Source organism: Biomphalaria glabrata, chromosome 8 (genome assembly GCF_947242115.1).
Source record: "Biomphalaria glabrata chromosome 8, xgBioGlab47.1, whole genome shotgun sequence".
Classification (NCBI taxonomy): domain Eukaryota; kingdom Metazoa; phylum Mollusca; class Gastropoda; family Planorbidae; genus Biomphalaria; species Biomphalaria glabrata.
The window spans coordinates 4,188,877-4,207,213 of NC_074718.1; the positions used below are offsets into that span (position 1 = coordinate 4,188,877).

Sequence of the window (18,337 nt, forward strand, 5' to 3'; positions counted from 1 at the left end):
TTCCATCAACAGTTAATCAAGTAAATAAAGGCTGGGAATATAATTCTTGTGATCTCCTGTTGTAGGGCTCCTCCTATTTCTCTTTTTGTTGTTATCATTTTTAGAATCAAATAATCCCATCAATTGACAAATGCCAAAAAAAATTTGTTAAACCTTTTAGTACAGCATACGTCAGTGAATGAAGAGTTCTGTGGGAAAAGTCTGAAAAGTCGTTGTACGCTTGGTGTTAATGTTTAAGGATGAGAAGTGTTACTGTAGTATAATACTCGTGGACACAAAGTATTTCAAATATATTTTAAATAATATCGCAGAACCTTCCCCAAACTGAATAAACATACATTACACGCTTTATAACATAGCCTAATCACCGTTAGGGCACCACACAAGATCGGTTGAACGTCTTTCTCCTTTCCTCTTTGTCTTTGCCGTTGATAGAATCTTTTTCAATGACAGGCTTGGCCATTCTTTTATGTTGTCTTCCCATCGCTTACTTTGACTGCCTCCTCTTCTTTTTCCTGGTACTGTTCCCTGAGGACCTTGTGAGATGGCCATAGAGTTTTAGTTTGCGTTTTTAGACAGTGGCTAGTAGATCATCGTGGGGTCCAATCGCTGTACTAATCCTGTCTCTAATCTCTTCGTTTGTGATGCGGTCTTAATATGTGATACCTACGATCTCAATTAAGATGCTACAGAAAAAAATAATCTGGAACATTTAACACACGACATTAATAGATTTCTCCCTCATCGTCGTATTTGAATAATTTCATTAGAAAACTGTTCACCTACCCATAAGACATTGTGGCAAACAAAATAAAGTAATGTCAAGTTTCTTGTATATACCCATAGGAGGTAATTATATTTTGAAAGAACTATTGTAATTTATGTAAATATCAATATGAAATATATATTAGCACCTGAAACAGAATTTCTACCTAGCATGCAACTACGCCGGTTACACCAGAAACACGCATATACATCCCATGTCACCAATCAAACGTGTACAAAGCTTCTATCAACTCACTCCATTTGTCTGTTACCAATCTTGTAGGCCTACACGTTAGTTCTCCCACTTCCCATTCTCGGATCAAATTGAAACTTTACACAACTATTCATTGTCCATTAAAAAAAAAAACATAAATCAATCCAAAATTAATTAGTTAATTTTATTTAATATATAAAGGGGAAACACATCTTATAGTATTGATATACAGTTCTTTACCTTATAGGCCCATATAAGCTTTGTCTTTAAAAAAATATTATATACTTCTGCTTGTTTCAACTTGCTTACGCTCTAGTGACCTAGTGCCTACTTATCAGATCATGCATGAGAACGCAGAGGCAGTGGCTGTTGTCGATCAATATAATCCATCATTGATGGTTTCTCTTAAATTAATCTCATTTAATCGAAATAGTGTATCCTCTTGTATTGTAGGCCTATATCTTGTCTTCTTCTTCCTTGAAGATGCAACGGCGCTTGGTGATTACAGATGCCCAACCCGTGACCGCGGCTGTGTATCAAGGATTGGCCTCTTTAGTCACACAAGATGTTGCAAAGGGATAAGATCGTCTCTCGAGACGTAAAATGCCACATATATCTTATCTTATATATGCCTACTTATAAACTACAAGCTACTTATGACTTGGCCCTGTAAAAAAAAGTGTATTTCCTTCTAAAGAGTCTTGTCACTCGTGGCTGAGGTTAAAATCCTGTATTGGCTAATTGATATCTCAAAGCTAATAACCTGTCACAGACCCGATTACAATACTATTAAGAGGTTAGGTCTTGCAATGAGTAGATGGAGGAGATATTAGTTTGGCTGTGTGCGGAAATCTGTTCAATACGCCTTAAGTCCTCAACACCTTTAGTAGGTCTATCTAGGGCAATCTAGGCCTAGGTCTTCTTAGCATGAAAGCCTGCCAAAAATATTAAACTTCTTCGCTATTTTGCTAAATAGTCTAAATGTATTTCCAGTTCACGGAGGTATAGGCATTATTCAAACTGACCAACACCTCTTTTTGGAGATAAAAAAAAAAAAGATCACGGGTCCCTACAGGCCTTTAGATTAACAGCACAGGAATGTGACCGGCACCTTTTTCAATATGGGGGAAAATTATTACTTTTCTTGTATTTTAAAGTTTATTATTAATTTATTAGTAGTTAAAAGTTAGGCAATATACATCACTGTGTAGGCCTACCGGCACCTATTTTTTTTTTTTTTTTTTTTTTTAAAAACAACACTAAAACAAGCGCCCTCTGTTTGTAACTCATCAACGCAATAAAACAAAGAAACTAGACGCAAAAAAGAGCCGTTGGTATTTATAACAAACGAATATTCACAATTGATAAGACTAACGCTATTATTAAAATATCTAACTTAAGAAATGCTTCAGGACCGAAGATTTAAGACTTGGCTAGCTCCTCTACCACCAAAGTGAATGCCGCCTTAGCCTGTGATGTGTGTGGATGGGAATATCTCTCAAGGATATAGGGCCCCACAGTCAAATGAAAAAAGTGTTCTACAACTAAGGGGCCAACTATAAGTCTCTGATTAACATGCATGACTAGATTGACACCCCCCCCCCCCAATTGACACGCATAGGACGCATAGGGCCTATACAATCTAGTATCGCACAGTATAATTAAGATATAATTAAACTAAGCATTTGTACAAATTTAACCTAAAGCTAGATATTATAGGCCCCTAATGTCGAAAAAAATTTATAGTTTATAGAATCTATATGTAGGCTATATATAAAACTTGGCCTAAAATATGCCGATGTGACAAAAATTACACTTTTATATAAAAATAAATATATCAAAAAGTTACAGGGCTGGCGTTAAGAAGGCCTTTAAATCAGATTATCAATTGTAGGAATAGATCTATATTATATCTATATAGGACTGGACCTAGCCACAATATACCGTTCATGCCATGTGTTCATTAGGTCTATATATATGTTTGACTCTTCGTGTAAAAAAAAAAAGATCTATAATAAATGCATGTTATTCTTTATTGTCTCGATGACCTAACTGTACCGAAAGCCATTTACATCTTACCTACATCAATAGTCAGTAGTAATATTCACAATAGCATTCCTACACGCGCACCCATACTATGTTTATAGGCCTATGTGTTGCTTTAGATAAGATTTAGAAAAAGCATGGGAAAATCATTTTTGCTCTATTAGTTGTTATCAGTTGTAGGCTGTATTCGTTTAATAAATGAAACTAGCGTGTAGCATATCAAATTAGAATGTAGAATAAAATATTTAATTTGAACTTATTTAATATTGCGAATAAACCTCGGGTTGTAGATCTATAATTTATCTAAAACTGTAGAGCATTTCCCGAATTCGTATTGAGCCAGTTTTTTTTTTCCCCCGATTATATAGCTCCTGCCTTTCGGAGATATTCGGAGTTGATCGTACGCTGGCGGAAACTACCGAATAGTCTTTTTTTTTTCCCTCACTGCTGCATCATGGGAGCTTGTTTGACCAAACCGGTTAACAACTTAACGATGACCTGCGAAACCAACTGAAAATTAAGCAAAATAGTTACATTTATTCAATATTGGCAGGCCAGGATCTTTTTGAAAAGTTTATTTGACTTTTAGAGGTAAGTTTAGCGTTAATTTGAGTGTTTTTACTTTCCTAAAGGCGCGTCTATGGGCGATAACCTCACAGTCTAAATTATTACCAAGTTGTCCTCATCGCTGCTAACAACATGGCGAAATTATGTGCCCTTGGTCCAGGGGGGACAATTTTCTGCAATTTCGATTTGTTTTAGGGGCACAAATGCGATAGTTACGATTTCTTTTAAGTCTACATATGTCGTTGAATGTATATTGGTTAAAAGCTAAATAAAATGGCAACAATAAGTTGTTGGAGCATTGCATTTAGAAAGACGCCAGCTACTGTTGCCAAATGCCTGAAATGGCGGCCGGAAAAATGGCCGTCCTGTAATAAAAAAAAATAATTCCCAGTTTTAACTCTTTTTAGTTTTAGACAAGTCTAAGTCGTCTCAAACAGTGAAACCCTAAGTCGAGTTTTAACATATCAAATGATCAAGGAACTCATTTCTGTATCAGCCATCGTTCATTTGACTTGCACGACTGTAATCTTAAATGTTAAATACATTATTCGATGATTATTGTTATATCTCTATATTATATTTATTTAAATAATTATTATAAGTTATAGATCTAGATCTAGTATTATTTATATTATATTATTAGTTAGTATTTACAATTATTTAATTTATTTATCATTTAGAAAGATTATTTAGAATCTAGATCTAAATTGTCTAGTCAATAGTGACACTAGACTTAACTAGAGATCTAGATCTATTTATCTAGTAATCTAGTGATTTCTACTAGATCAAGAATGTACATAAAATTTATATTTGTATCCATTCATTTTTTTTTTATATGTACTTAAGTGTCTTAAGTCTTAATTGTAACTTAATAGAGATCAAGAAAATAAAAGCATGTAGAACTTGGGCATATAGAATAATATATTATATTTATAATTAGGTACTTTGATAAAAAATTCAACTTTAATGAATCTAAATGAAACTAGTATCTAGTTAGATAGATCTTTTTTAAAAATATAATATAGATGATTAGATCTATCAATACAGTCTCTTTAGAATTTAGATCTAACTAAATTTAATGTTGAATCAAATCAGAATCAGACCATGATTGACCCATTTCCATAAGGCATGATAATGAAGATCTTTTTCTGGATCAATGTGAGGATACAATTAGGGTCTAAAGAATATGGATGGCTGTCTGGTTTAGTGATGTGCTTTAGACTGTCGTCAGATGGTCTAGAGTTTGATCCCTGCTTGTCACTTCTTGGAAGTAGACACAAATTCTTCATTTCTGAAGGAATGTTTGAAACTTTTAGAACAAACATCTACATTTCTTAACAAATCAAATATATATATTCCAAAGTCAGGGAATGGCAGTTTTGGATTATAATGCGCATTAAGGTTTACTTTTAAGATTTAAAATGTAAAAACTATCAAGCTGGGGTAGTATTCACAAATTTCATTAGATCTAGATGATATATATATATATATATATCAGATTCTGTTTTTTCAAGTTGTTGTTTTAGAGCTGGTGTTTGAATACAATATTATGTATTGTATTTACATTAAAAAAACAGGCACACAGATGGTTACTCACTGAAATACATGCTGTGATAACTTTTCAACTCTTTGTAGACTAAATCCTTAGAATGAGATGATCTGTTCATTAAAATCCAATGTTCTTCATTCTCCTTCCTCGTTCTCAAATCCAATGTTGAAACAAAGTAGAAATCTCATTCAAATTACAAATAAAGAATGAATGAACAATAAAATAGTACAACATTGGTACAATAACTAACAGGCTTGAATTTTTTTTTTAGAAGTTTCTAATGCTAATTCTGAAATGAAGATTATTACGACCTAACATTGCAGAATGGCAGGGGACAATGTGGGAAGGGTACAAACTTAGTACCTTTGGAGGACAGTTTGAAGTGCAAACCCCACTCAACCAGGCAGTCATAATTGCGACCAACTGACCCTCGATACACCTTTTTTTTTCCTATTTATATTTTTAAAACAGGTTGGGTTTTTTTTTAGAAGGCACAAACTATATTCAAAACTTTCTTCAAATACTGCTTCTTCATGTTGGTTAGACTTGTTTGTAAACATGAGTTGGTCAAGGTATTGACCTGACACTTCTCTGGGCTGGTCTTGAATAATATTGAAACCCAATCTGCACTCTTGACAGAGTGTGCAATTGAGCGTGGCATTGTCCTTTCTTTTGTGACAAAGGCGCTATAAGGTTAGCACAATGATTCACGATTCATTTATTATTTTACTATTTATTTTAAATAATTTATTTTATGAATTTTAAAGTGGAAATATAAAGATAATCAAGTCCAAGCCACCAAAAATTTAGCATAAAACAACAAAACAAAACGCAGTTATAATGAAACTTTAATAATTATTACAAAGTGAGTCGTTGTGGTTCTCTGTATTTAACATTTTCTTATCTTATAAAAAAATTACAGATGTTCCTTCAAAAGAGCAGATAATTAATCTACTTGTGCATGTTAATTAGAGAGATAAACCTAAGTCATTTTGGTTTTCAGGCTTTAATGGCAGATATACAAGTAATAATACAACTCAGTGCTTAATTTTATAGTCCAGAAATATTATTACATTGGAGCATTTTTCTCATCAAGTTTTCACAAACATTAGATCTAGTTGCCTGGCCAATAAGTACAAGAACAAAATCAGAATAATGGCCTTGTGACTTTTTTGTATCTAGTAAGGTGACTCTGTTGAGATGAAGCAAAAAGAATCTCCAGACAAGGAGGAAGTTGCAGCAGAAGAGAAAGCTGGAGACGAGCAAGCAATAGTTTCTAGTAAAAAATTACAGCCTGGTGAGGTGAGTGTAGTTGACGTCTGCTACTCAGAATTTATATTAAGGAGTTACATGTTGCATTGAAAAAATAATTATTTACTTGGTAGGTTTAGTTTGAATTGTTAGCTTTCTATTTAGACAATAGCACATTTCATCACTATTTTAATGATAGTGATTTTAAATCAAATAAAATAGTAAAGGTGGAGGAAATATAACCAAATTTATGGCTACAAAATTTAAAAAAATTCATCTACAGAAATAAACTCAAAATGTAATGAGGGTAAAACAAGTCAATATGTTAATTATAAATAACAGACACTAAGTGTGTTCACTTGGAAGTTGTTTTATTATTGACTTGTATAGCACAGCTTTCATGCTTACAGCCTGCTCAGTGGGCTGTTGTCTAATCTCTTTTGTCCACACATGGAGGGCTGTTTGGGAGTGGTCCCTTGCTTATGCACTCAACAGACACAACTCAGCTCGGATTTGAACTTGAGGCCCCCCCCCCCCCCCCCTTCCCCATAGCTAGCCAATCGGTTCATGCCACTCAGCCACTGATGTTGTGTACTAATAACAAAATTTTGTTTCTGTTTTGATTAGGTACTTTCCAGTGACATGTCTGGTCAGTCTAAAATCATTTGTCTAGAAGATGGGGATGAGATGGATGATGAGGAAGAAGAGGAACAGAATGGTGAGAACCTGGACGATAGCAGCTCCAAGTCCCCTAAAGTTGACCTGGATGACAAAGGCCTGACGTCTGATGTGCCTGATGTCATGCAGCTGCCTGGGTTTGTCCACGAGGACCAGACTCTCAAGGGTGACGTAGATCAAGAAGATGAGGACGTAGACATTACCGCCACCACCAAAGGCAAGAGACCTAACAGATCACCAGAAAAGTTGGCAGCGGTGAGAAAGGATGCGGAAATGTCTTTTGGTTTTGATGATGAACTGGAAATAGATCCCAAGTCTAAAAAAACGGAGGTAAATAATAAGGAGGAAACCAGTGATAAAACTAAGGAAAACAAAACTCCAGCCAATCAGGAGTCTGTGAAACGTAAGGGCCGTCCACCTAAACCTAAAGATGTTGAAGTAACTTCACAGGACTCGCCCAAAGCAGGGAAGGAGACAAAAAAGGAGGATGGGTCAAAGACAGATTTATCTAAAAAATCAAGCCCTCAAACACCTCAGGCTAAAATAAAGGAAGATGCAGAGGAGGAAGCAGAGGATGACGATGATAAGCTGTCGTCATCCAAGAGAAGGGCAAGGCCACCTAAAAGATATGGTGAGGAATCCCCCTTGCCATCCCAGGGGGACAAAGTCAAAGCTGGTGGTAAAACAAAGAATAAATCGGAAGACGAGTCTGACACAGCAACGAAACCGACGAAGAAGGCGGAAGAGACCCCGGCTAAAAGAGGTCGGCCAAAGAAAAACCCAGAAAATAGTGATAAAGGACCGCCAAGAAAAAGAGGCCGGCCCAGGAAGGAGGTTGAGACAGAAGAAGATGACGACGATTTAAAGAAAGTAAAAAAGTCTAAAAGCGTAGCCACTCCGTTACAGTCTTTAGCAGATAGAAAAAACTTGTCCGCCAAAGAAGAAGAAACTGAGACAACCAAGAGGAAGACAAAGAAAAGAGACGAGGATAGCGAAGATGATGATGTGAAAATTGTTGCTCCCAAGAGAGGTCGCCCAAGAAAGTCTGAAGAGAGTAAACTCAAACCAAAGAAAGTATCAGAAGATGAGCAGGCCGAAGATGAGGAGGATGACTTTGAGGATGAAGATGACGAGGAGGATATTTTGGAAGAAGATCTTGATGAGGAGTATTCTCCCACCAAAGGAGGTAGAAAGAGCCAAAAAATAAGTACGTCTCCACGTGGACGTAAAGGACCAAGATCGCAATCAGAGGTACGGTTGAATTGACGTCTTAGTTTTTAGGCATACAAATAGAGTCTATAGCTAATTAATGTTATCCAAGTAATTTTTTTGTTCTTTTTGGCCATGCACCCTCACTCGATCACCTTTAGCAGATGTTTTTTTTTTTTAAACTTTAGATTGTTGTTGTACCTTTTTCCATGAGTGGCATCAAACAAGAACCAGATTATCTGAGCCATGTCAAACGTGAACCAAAGGATGAGGTGGAACTTGTGGAGGTGAAGCACATAATGTCAGGTGCCAATTCGTCAGGTACTTCTTGTTCGTACAACTATCTTAGTGAATATGTTGTACCCCGTTAAATTGCCAGTCATTGAAATGGTGATCACGATTAGACTTTGTTTAAAATGAATAAGATGAATGTTCTCAGTCTTTTAGCTCTTATGATCCTTGATTTTTGTTGTCAGGTGACCATTATATCGCCAATTTAGATGAAAGCCAGGTAGAGGAGGAGATTGGTGCATCGGAAGGGGATGCATCCTTTAACGACAACTGCATGTCTACCCAGACACCTCAGTTTGAGGAATTTGTGGAAGTAGAGACCATCTTTGAAACAGCTACCCGGCGGTCTGTCCAAACGCAGACTGACCCTCGGCTTAAAAGAAAAAAGTTTGGTCCACTGAACCATGACGCCGGGATTGATGCAATGGATTTTGATGAATATGATGAAAAAGATCCATTCCTCCGTCGCCGAAGGAAGCTTGAAGATGATTATGGGCTGTTTGAAGACAGCGAGCCTCGTAGGAAATCTATTCGTCGCAATACAGAAGAAGCTCTGAAATGTCCATTCTGTGATAAAGCTTTCATAGGTCTGGTGAAACATATAAAGGGAAAGCATCGAGATGAACACAGCTATGAAGAAGAAATGAGAAATGCCAAGTGGAGAGAGAGAATAATGAAGGTAAGAAAGATGTATACATTTGTAGATCTACAATTTGTCAAGCTGCTGTGTGATAAATTTGTTACACCTCACAGCTAGCTTTTCAGATAATGAACTATTTTTAACGCAGTTTATCTTTATGAAATTAAATGGAACAGCTAATTATTCGGACAAAGTCCTTAAGTACAGAAACAACTCAGATTTTTAGGACCTAAATGATTGTATCCTGGTCTGGTCCAATTAACTAGATTTTACTTTATTTAATCCAAACTGTTCATATCAGATTATTTTATATGCTTAATTATGGAAAATTTATTGTCATGGCAACTAAGGGAGGTAATAATAAACATTGAAGTTATCATTCTTGTTTCAATTCTGCAAACATCTAGTGTATTAATTGAATCTTTGCAGAGGAAACAATAAGTGCTTTAATCCTAAATGGAGAGTTTGAAAAATTAGATGTATTTAATAATACATTTTATAAATAGTTTTAAAATACATTAGAAACAAATTCAATGTTGATACCAATATCATTTCTTTAGTTTTAGCTGCATGATTTTCTTGTCCTAGAACTATTTAATTATGAAACAATGTCTGTAAATATAAACTTGCTGTAGTGTACAGAGGTAAGAATAGGATACAAAGATACAAATGTAGTTTTATCAAAGAATAAAACTTTGGAAATGGGGACACTCTTAAAAGGATAACTACAGAAAATGAAAATATTTATTTTTGTTTACATTAAAATTTTATTTGATCAAATGTGTTGCTGTTAGATATTGTCACTGTGTTCATTTGTGTTCACTTTCTTCTGCGTGAAATTTGGGGTTCATTGTTCATACTTGTAGGCATCGTCAGGATGGATGTCTGTTCGAATATAACTTGCGCATCAAACATACAGACATCTGCTGTACAATGACTGAGCAACTCTCCATCAAGCAGTCAATTAGACATTTATTATGATAGTATATCTATAGACACCACATAAAATATTTAGTACACAACTTGATAAAGAACAAATCAATACAATCCATATAATGTAAATATCAAACTCTTTACTCCTTGTGGTAATAATGACAGGTTAACACTTAATAGAAATATATTCTATCGTGTCAATTATGGAATGATTTAACAACACTAACTGTACTAGAGACTGTCTCACAACTGACTTAGAAAGTGACTGCTTGACTCCCGAACTCAATTATGAACTGAACACTCTCAGTATAAGGTTAGATAAAGGTTGGGCTAATTCACTTATGAATGTTGTGATTTTAGCTCACTAAATATGGTTTTACAACTTGTGGAACAATTTTGAGCTGGTGACAAAGATTATACACTGTTTGATGTTAGATATTATTGACAGTGCGTTGTCAGCTGTAATAGACTGTGTTTTTTAGATATAATAGACTGTGTTGTCAGATATAATAGACTGTGTTGTCATATACAATAGACTCTGATGTCAGATATAATAGACTGTGTTTTTTTAGATATAATAGACTGTGTTGTCAGATATAATAGACTGTGTTGTCAGATATAATAGACTGTGTTGTTAGATATAATAGACTGTGTTGTTAGATATAATAGACTGTGTTGTTAGATATAATATACTGTGTTGTCAGATATAATAGACTCTGTTGTCAGATATAATAGACTGTGTTTTTTTAGATATAATAGACTGTGTTGTCAGATATAATAGACTGTGTTGTCAGATATAATAGACTGTGTTGTCAGATATAATAGACTGTTGTCAGATATAATAGACTGTGTTGTCAGATATAATAGACTGTTATTAGATAATACACTCTGTTGTCAGATATAATAGACTGTGTTTTTTTTTAGATATAATAGACTGATTTGTTAGATATAATAGACTGTGTTTATTAAGATATAAAAGACTGTGTTGTCAAATATTATAGACTGTGTTGTTAGATATAATAGACTGTGTTGTTAGATATTATAAACTGTGTTTTCTTTGCAGGTGTCAACTATTGGATTAGATGAATCTGGTGAGACTTGTACTGAGTGTGGCAAGGTGACCAAGAACATGAAGCGCCACATGGAGCTCCATCAACAAAACAGAATGCAGATACCATGTCCTATTTGTTCTAAGGTACACTTTAAGTCATGCAGATACCATGTCCTATTTGTTCTGAGGTACACTTTAAGTCATGCAGATACCATGTCCTATTTGTTCTGAGGTACACTTTAAGTCATGTAGATACCATGTCCTATTTGTTCTAAGGTACACTTTAAGTCATGTAGATACCATGTCCTATTTGTTCCGCATCTAGCCTTTAAAAAATGACCATACAAAGATGTGAATGTCAATGAATACTAGATATCTTGTGACGTAAATTGTGGCTGATCATTATATTGGATACACTATATCCTCTTAGTCTGTTATACTATCTATATAGCGTCTCTTAAAAGACATGTGCAAACATATGTAGCTATTATGTCAGGTAAATAATTTTATTTTCTAAACTTAGTAACTTATTCATGGTAGATGGTCTTTAGAATGTGTTTAAATATTTATCGGCATTACATGTTTTCATAAGTTCTTTAAAGATTGTCATTGTGCAATCTTTAACTTGAAGATTGTACAGACCTGTTAGTGAGAATTCATTTACCACATCTGCATATAATCCTTTTGATTTCTTTATTGCATCACTTAATGCCCCACTGCTGCATTTTTTGATTCCATGCATAAGAATGATTATGCTTACTTGTTAAGGAGAATCTCTCTATTTCTTGAACTGCAGGTAGTTTTAAAAACTGGCATGAGCTCTCATATGAGGACAGTCCACTCTGGTCGTAAACCTTACAAATGTCCACATTGTGACTACGCCTCTGCATTTAGAGGAAATCTTAATACCCATATAAAGGTAAGTCAAAGTTGTAGTAGCAGACTGCCTGAGTTCTTTAAATGGAGCTTTAAACTAATTTTAAGTTTATTTATCTCAAAAGTCTTAGTAGTAGACTGTATGTCTCATTTAAATGGAGCTTTAAACTGGTTTTAAGTTCATTTATCTCAAAAGTCTTAGTAGTAGACTGTATGTCTCATTTAAATGGAGCTTTAAACTGGTTTTAAGTTCATTTATCTCAAAGTCTTAGTAGTAGACTGTATGTCTCTTTAAATGGAGCTTTAAATTGGTTTTAAGTTCATTTATCTCAAAGTCTTAGTAGTAGACTGTATGTCTCATTTAAATGGAGCTTTAAACTGGTTTTAAGTTCATTTATCTCTAAGTCTTAGTAGTAGACTGTATGTCTCATTTAAATGGAGCTTTAAACTGGTTTTAAGTTCATTTATCTCAAAGTCTTAGTAGTAGACTGTATGTCTCATTTAAATGGAGCTTTAAACTGGTTTTAAGTTGACCTTGATTTATCTCACTGTATAAAGTCTAAATACATAAAATAACACTATTTGATCTTTCTAGTTAGTTATAGAAAATAAATTAATTAAACTATGCTCAACCGTCTGGGTATTATTCCTCTCATATTCTGGATGTGTTTATATAGTTTTTGAAATGTACAAAAGTTGTGGGTTTTTTTTTTTTAGGGCATGCATCTCCATACTCGTCAATACCTCTGCAATACTTGTAAGGCTGCTTTTAAAACCCTGGGGGCTCTGATTGGACACACCAAAAGGGTGCATGAAAACTGGAAGTCTCCCAACCAGAAAATCTTTATTTGCTCTGTGTGTGAGAAGCGTTTTACCAAAAAGTACCATGTGGATAGGCACATGTTGATTCACACTGGAGAGAAGCCCCACAAGTGTACAGACTGTGGCAGATGTTTCAATAACAAGTCGAACTTAATGTCACACATACAACTGGTAAGATCAACTGATTTAGTATCACCCACACACATACACTTTTTTTTTCTTACTTTTTAAAAAAAAATTTTTTTTTATTTTGTTTCATTTACATTTTCATTTGTAGATTTAAAAAAGAATTCCATCTGAAATGCAATACAATGCATTAGTTGTTCCTTAAAAATTTGTTTTATCGAAACAGTTTCACTTGCCTTGAAATTAGAAGACAATTATTCAATGACTACTTTCTCTCTTTTATTTCTGAATTACTATGCAAAATATCTAGTTAAACATTTGTAAAAATTTTTGTTTTAATATGGTATTTTGTTTTTGTTATCAGTGACTAAACTCTAATCATGTGTCTGTAATTTTCCAGGTTCACAAAAAACTGTCCCCATATATGTGTGATATGTGCCATGAAACTTTCAAACGCAAGAAATTGCTCCTTGAGCACATTGGCAAGATTCACGTCTCTCATGGTGAAGCTGCCAAGGCCATGCAGGCCTACATTAGGAAAATTGAAGAGGCTGGGGATGACGATGACGACGAACTGGGTCACCACACCATCACCATTGCCCCTGCTGGATCGTCTCACCATGACGACGATGGAACTACAACAGTTTATGCTCAGGTATGCTGTGGCCATCATAAAGATCTTCTATTCCATTCTTTCCCCCCCCCCCCCCCCCCCCCCCCCAACATCATTAAGTTGTCATAGCTGAGCTAGAAACATAATCAAACATCATTGAATATTGTGTCCGTAGGATTGTGCTTTGGTCTGTACATCTATTCTAACTTATGCTCACTGTGTTTCTAGGTTTGGGGAGCTTTGCTATTTAGAATGAATAACTATTTTTAAACATATATGTGTTTAGACAATAAGTGTTGCTAATTTCTTTGATTATAATATTTAGTTTAATATAGTCATGAAAACAAGTCTAAGAGATGGGCCTTCAGTCTTGATATACATTTAGTTTTTAAGTCAAACTTTCAAAATGTGAAGCCATAGATATGATATTGAATCATATGTGTTAATAAATATCTTGAGTAAGATTGTTAGAAATTTAGAAAAAAAATATATACAGTATAGACAAATTATAATTAAATAAAATTCTTTTTTATAATATCAATTTTTGGGAATTTGCCTGTGTGTTGATCGTCATCGTCTATGTCATTATCAGTTTTGATTGTTGCTTGGTTGTTGTTTGTTTTTGTGTCTTTAATACTTTTGTTTTCTTACTATAGAACTCTAGTGTAAAATGTTTGACTTGCAGGTGTCAGATGGCACATATCAAGCAATGGTTGGTGATGCTTCTCATGTGTTACAAGGACAGACTTTCACCACCCTTCAGACAGATGGCGGTGAAGAGACAATTATTATTGTGCAGGCCGCGGATCCCAATGAGGTGACCCACGCTATTGTGGAACAGGACGGGCCTGTCCAGTTTGCCATGCAGCCAGACGATAACCCCAACTCTGAGGGTCAAAGTTTTATCACTATGTAAAGGTAGGGTAGAATCCTTACAATCTGCTTTTTTTTTTAGATTTCTATAAAGTGATAACACTAATGCCAGCATTGACAAAACAGTACAGTTTCATTTGAACTAGAAGTATTAGAAATAAATGACAAAGAAATTAAAAAATACAATGCAACTAAAAAGTTTTAATTCTTTTCATAACTCAGTATACTGTAAACAATGCAGAAATGCAAAACATTTTTTTTTTTAAATTGGGGCTATCTTTATTATTGTGACAAGAATAATAAAAATTATAAGTGAAAAACTTTAAGGATGACCTGGCAATAAAACAATTCTAATCAGTGGCCGTAGTTGTCAGTGTTGGTAATGGGACTAGAGTAAAGTTTCCTCTCATGAAATGTAACTGTGTTGACTGGTCATTGCCCCAGATGTTTTTCTCTGTATTTAATGTTGTGTTCTTTTAGAAAGAAAAAAAATCTTTGACCCAACAGCTATGAATGTATTTTCGGTGGCATTCACCTATTCCAAAATGTCCAGATTCTGAGAAAATCCCCTCCCTCCTCCCTTCCTTTTTCCCATCCTGTTAAAGTGGATTCTTTTTTATCTTTTTTTTTTGTCGTTAAGTTTGTGTTTCAATATGCTGGAATAGGATGCGTATAAAAACTAGTCTTATTGTTTGGTCACTAAAAACTATTGTAAAAAATTTTTTATGGTGCAACTTTCAGGCTAATAGCAGTGCGCTACTGTCCAATCTCTTTTGTGGGGGAGGGGGTACATAGGAGAAGGTTTGAGCACTGCCTTTAAGCAGCTAACATAACTCTGCCCCTGTTGAGTTTCAAACATGAGCCACCTTCATAGCTAGCCAAGCTGTTTAAGCCTCTCAACCGCACATCCCACAGATTAAGAAAAGGAATCCATTTGTTTTTTAGCAGTATTTGTGGTTATAACATTTAATATGGTATTTAAACCATCCACCTATTTATTTTTTGTATCCTACCACAATGTCATTCTTATGTGTTTCAAGAAAAAAAACTTTTTTTTTTTTTTTTTTTGATTTTCAGAAATCCAAGTTTCATGCAATAAGGAAAGAATGCAAGAAGGTTTTGTTTCAGTTCATTCACACAATGTTTTGCAATGATTCTCTTTCTGAACCTATTAGTTGGATGGTGACATTGTCTCTTGAATCAAAGTGTGTATGCAGTCTATTGTCTCTTGAATCAAAGTGTGTATGCAGTCTATTGTCTCTTGAATCAAATTGAGGAGTCTGTGTATGAAAGCTTATGTCTCTCTCTCTATTTATATATACATATATATATATATATATATATAATGTTTGTACATTTAAACATTATTAACCATTTCTTTATTATGATAAACATTTGTTTTGGTACCTATCAAACGACAATTAAAAATATTGTGAGTCTGGTGTATTGAACAATCTTCTCTGAACAACTTTGCTGCACAATTGTCACCAGGTTTTGTAGTTGAGGGTATTCATTCCAGCCTAGGATCAAGTCTAGAAATACTTTGGTTCAGTTGCAGTGCAAGGAGTGTCACACATTTTGTGGCAGTGATTGTGTACATTCTTTTGTCTTATCCTCTATAATTCTGCTCAAGAATATGATTAGATTAGGACCTTATCAATCTTCACAACCAAATGCTCTGTTTATCTTTCAAGGGTATGATTAGATTAGGACCTTATCAATCTTGACAGCCTAATGCTCTATATCAGTTGATAAAATGGATTTGTCAGGACCACTCAAATATTGATAGTTTGATGAATGTCTTCTCTCAATGGAAGGGAGATCATTTCCATTGTTTGTTAACTACTTAGTTAATTGGTCTGAAGTTTTTCTTGTAAACTTTTTTTCTGATAAGAGTGTTGAATACAAGCATTATTAGAAGATACTGAATGATTCTTTTGAAAAATAACTTTCTTACAAGTTTTATTTTGTTGGACTTTTTTTTTCAATAAGCTTTCTAGACTTGAATGGAGAGACACATTTTGTGAAGTAAGAATTGCATGTCTGATCTGATTAACAATAACCCGAAGTGTTGATCTGTGTCAAACTCTTTGTGTTATTTCTGTCCAAATTGTTTTCTTTGAAGTAAATCTACAAGGCTAGTTGTGTATCACTGGGTCAGTGATCTCAGTTTCAGAGCCTTTGCTGCGTTTCCTAATATCTAAAACTACTGGGCTCAGTGTATATGGTGCATATCATTGGTGTAACTGTGTGTGAAGAAGGGACTCCTTGTCAACTTCATGTTGACTTAGTCTATAGTATAAGTCTATAGTATGATGATATATGTTTTAAAAATGTTTACCCTGTACATAGCAAACAGTTGATAGATTGATTTACTTTGACTATACCATATTGTTTTGTTTTATATCTTTACCATTGAGTTTCACCATTTTTTTTGTATGAAGTTTTTTTTTTTTTTAGTTTGTGCTCTGTGGGTCTCATGTTTCACTGAAATGTCCCTGTAGATACAGTTTGTGTTTTGTGACACAGGACTAACATTGATGTATGTTCCATTGTTTTTTGTTGTTGTTTTTTTAATTATTAAACATGGGATTCTGTCTTGAAAATATGATTGTCCCAGTTCATAAAAAAACAAATTAATTCCATTTTTTTTTTGGTTTTATGTTTATGAATGCAATCTCTAAGATTGATTTGTATTAGGTTTAGACAAAACTTGTCTGGGACATTCCAACATTCCATGTCGCCAGCATGTCTGTGGTCAACAGCCTGATGGTGTTAGTTTGGCTGGGATGCCTACCACTCTGTGTAGTACTGTTGTGAATGTAGTTACCCTCTGAATGTAGTGTGTGTCGGTGACATTGAAGGGGATGGCATCTAGTAAGTAATGCACGGATGTCATTGGTGTTAGAGTTACCTCCCTTGTCTCATTGAATAATGTCCCCCTTATATGTCAGTCCCTTTAAAACGTGGATGTCTTTATTGTTTGTAACTGTTTTGATTGTATTTAGGTCAGTGCATAGTCCATGTGTTAATAAAAGTATAATCAATAGAATTTGTTTCTGTGTATTATGTTTGAAGTCTTAACCTAGAAAAGGAAAAAAAAATATATTGCCATTTGTTTCTATTTGGTAGCCAGCATGTTGACCATAGATGGCAGCCTAGTCTTGTGTACAGTGGTTTCAAGTTCAAACCTGCCTTTTACAATTTCTTGCCATCCTACAAGGGGTTTGGACTAGGATGTAATAATCTCCCTTTCTGAAAACATTTTAAATGCCCAAAACTTGAAAAAAAAAAACATGAATATAAAGGTTAGTCTCCATCAGAATTTGACATCTTTGGCTGTTATTGCTCTACACTGAAGTCAAGAAATAGCTAATAATAATAAGGCTGTCTTAGAATCCCAAGAAAATTGCAGTATTTCCCTTGGCTATGCAGTCCCAGCTGTGACCTACATATTTTGCCACATCCAGGGTAAGCCAAGAAATAGCTAACCCGCACATAATAACATAGAAAGACTAAGGTACCTTCCACTTGTATGAGCCAGAGCTTGCAGATAGCTTTCAGTGAATACCATGGCCAACTGTTGTTGCTGTTACTTCTGTACTTGCTGGGGACTATGGACCATCTCATGGAAATGAGAGGAATGCATGGGCATTAGCTGTGGATGTCGCCCACACATCAGTTCCCCCCACTCCACGCAGCTGATGTATCCAAATGAACGGCAGTGCCGATACGGTTTGGGGTCATCGGCGTCGCAGGTTCTACCAGAGTGTAGCACTGGGTGCTGCAAACTGCCTTAGGGTCGCCAGCTCCTGATTTTTCCTAGGGTTGAC

At 34.9% G+C, this 18,337-nt stretch overlaps 1 protein-coding gene across 3 annotated transcripts; it reads left to right on the forward strand.

Annotated features, from left to right (window-relative positions):
• The first annotated feature begins 3,455 nt into the window (after positions 1 to 3,455).
• On the forward strand, positions 3,456 to 17,556 carry LOC106054708 (zinc finger and BTB domain-containing protein 17-like). 3 transcript variants are annotated; one of them, XM_056038175.1, is made up of 11 exons: positions 3,456 to 3,616; positions 6,324 to 6,443; positions 7,020 to 8,321; positions 8,468 to 8,600; positions 8,756 to 9,249; positions 11,207 to 11,338; positions 11,991 to 12,113; positions 12,788 to 13,063; positions 13,419 to 13,673; positions 14,317 to 14,549; positions 15,582 to 17,556. In XM_056038175.1, the coding sequence occupies exons 2-10, from the start codon at positions 6,342 to 6,344 to the stop codon at positions 14,545 to 14,547; spliced, it is 3,048 nt and encodes a 1,015-aa protein (XP_055894150.1). In that variant the 5' UTR covers positions 3,456 to 3,616; positions 6,324 to 6,341; the 3' UTR covers positions 14,548 to 14,549; positions 15,582 to 17,556. The 3 variants fall into 3 exon arrangements, with proteins under 3 accessions (XP_055894150.1, XP_055894151.1, XP_055894152.1); XM_056038176.1 differs by lacking the exon at positions 3,456 to 3,616 and adding an exon at positions 3,707 to 4,114; XM_056038177.1 differs by lacking the exon at positions 3,456 to 3,616 and adding an exon at positions 5,656 to 5,834.
• The last annotated feature ends 781 nt before the right edge of the window (positions 17,557 to 18,337 follow it).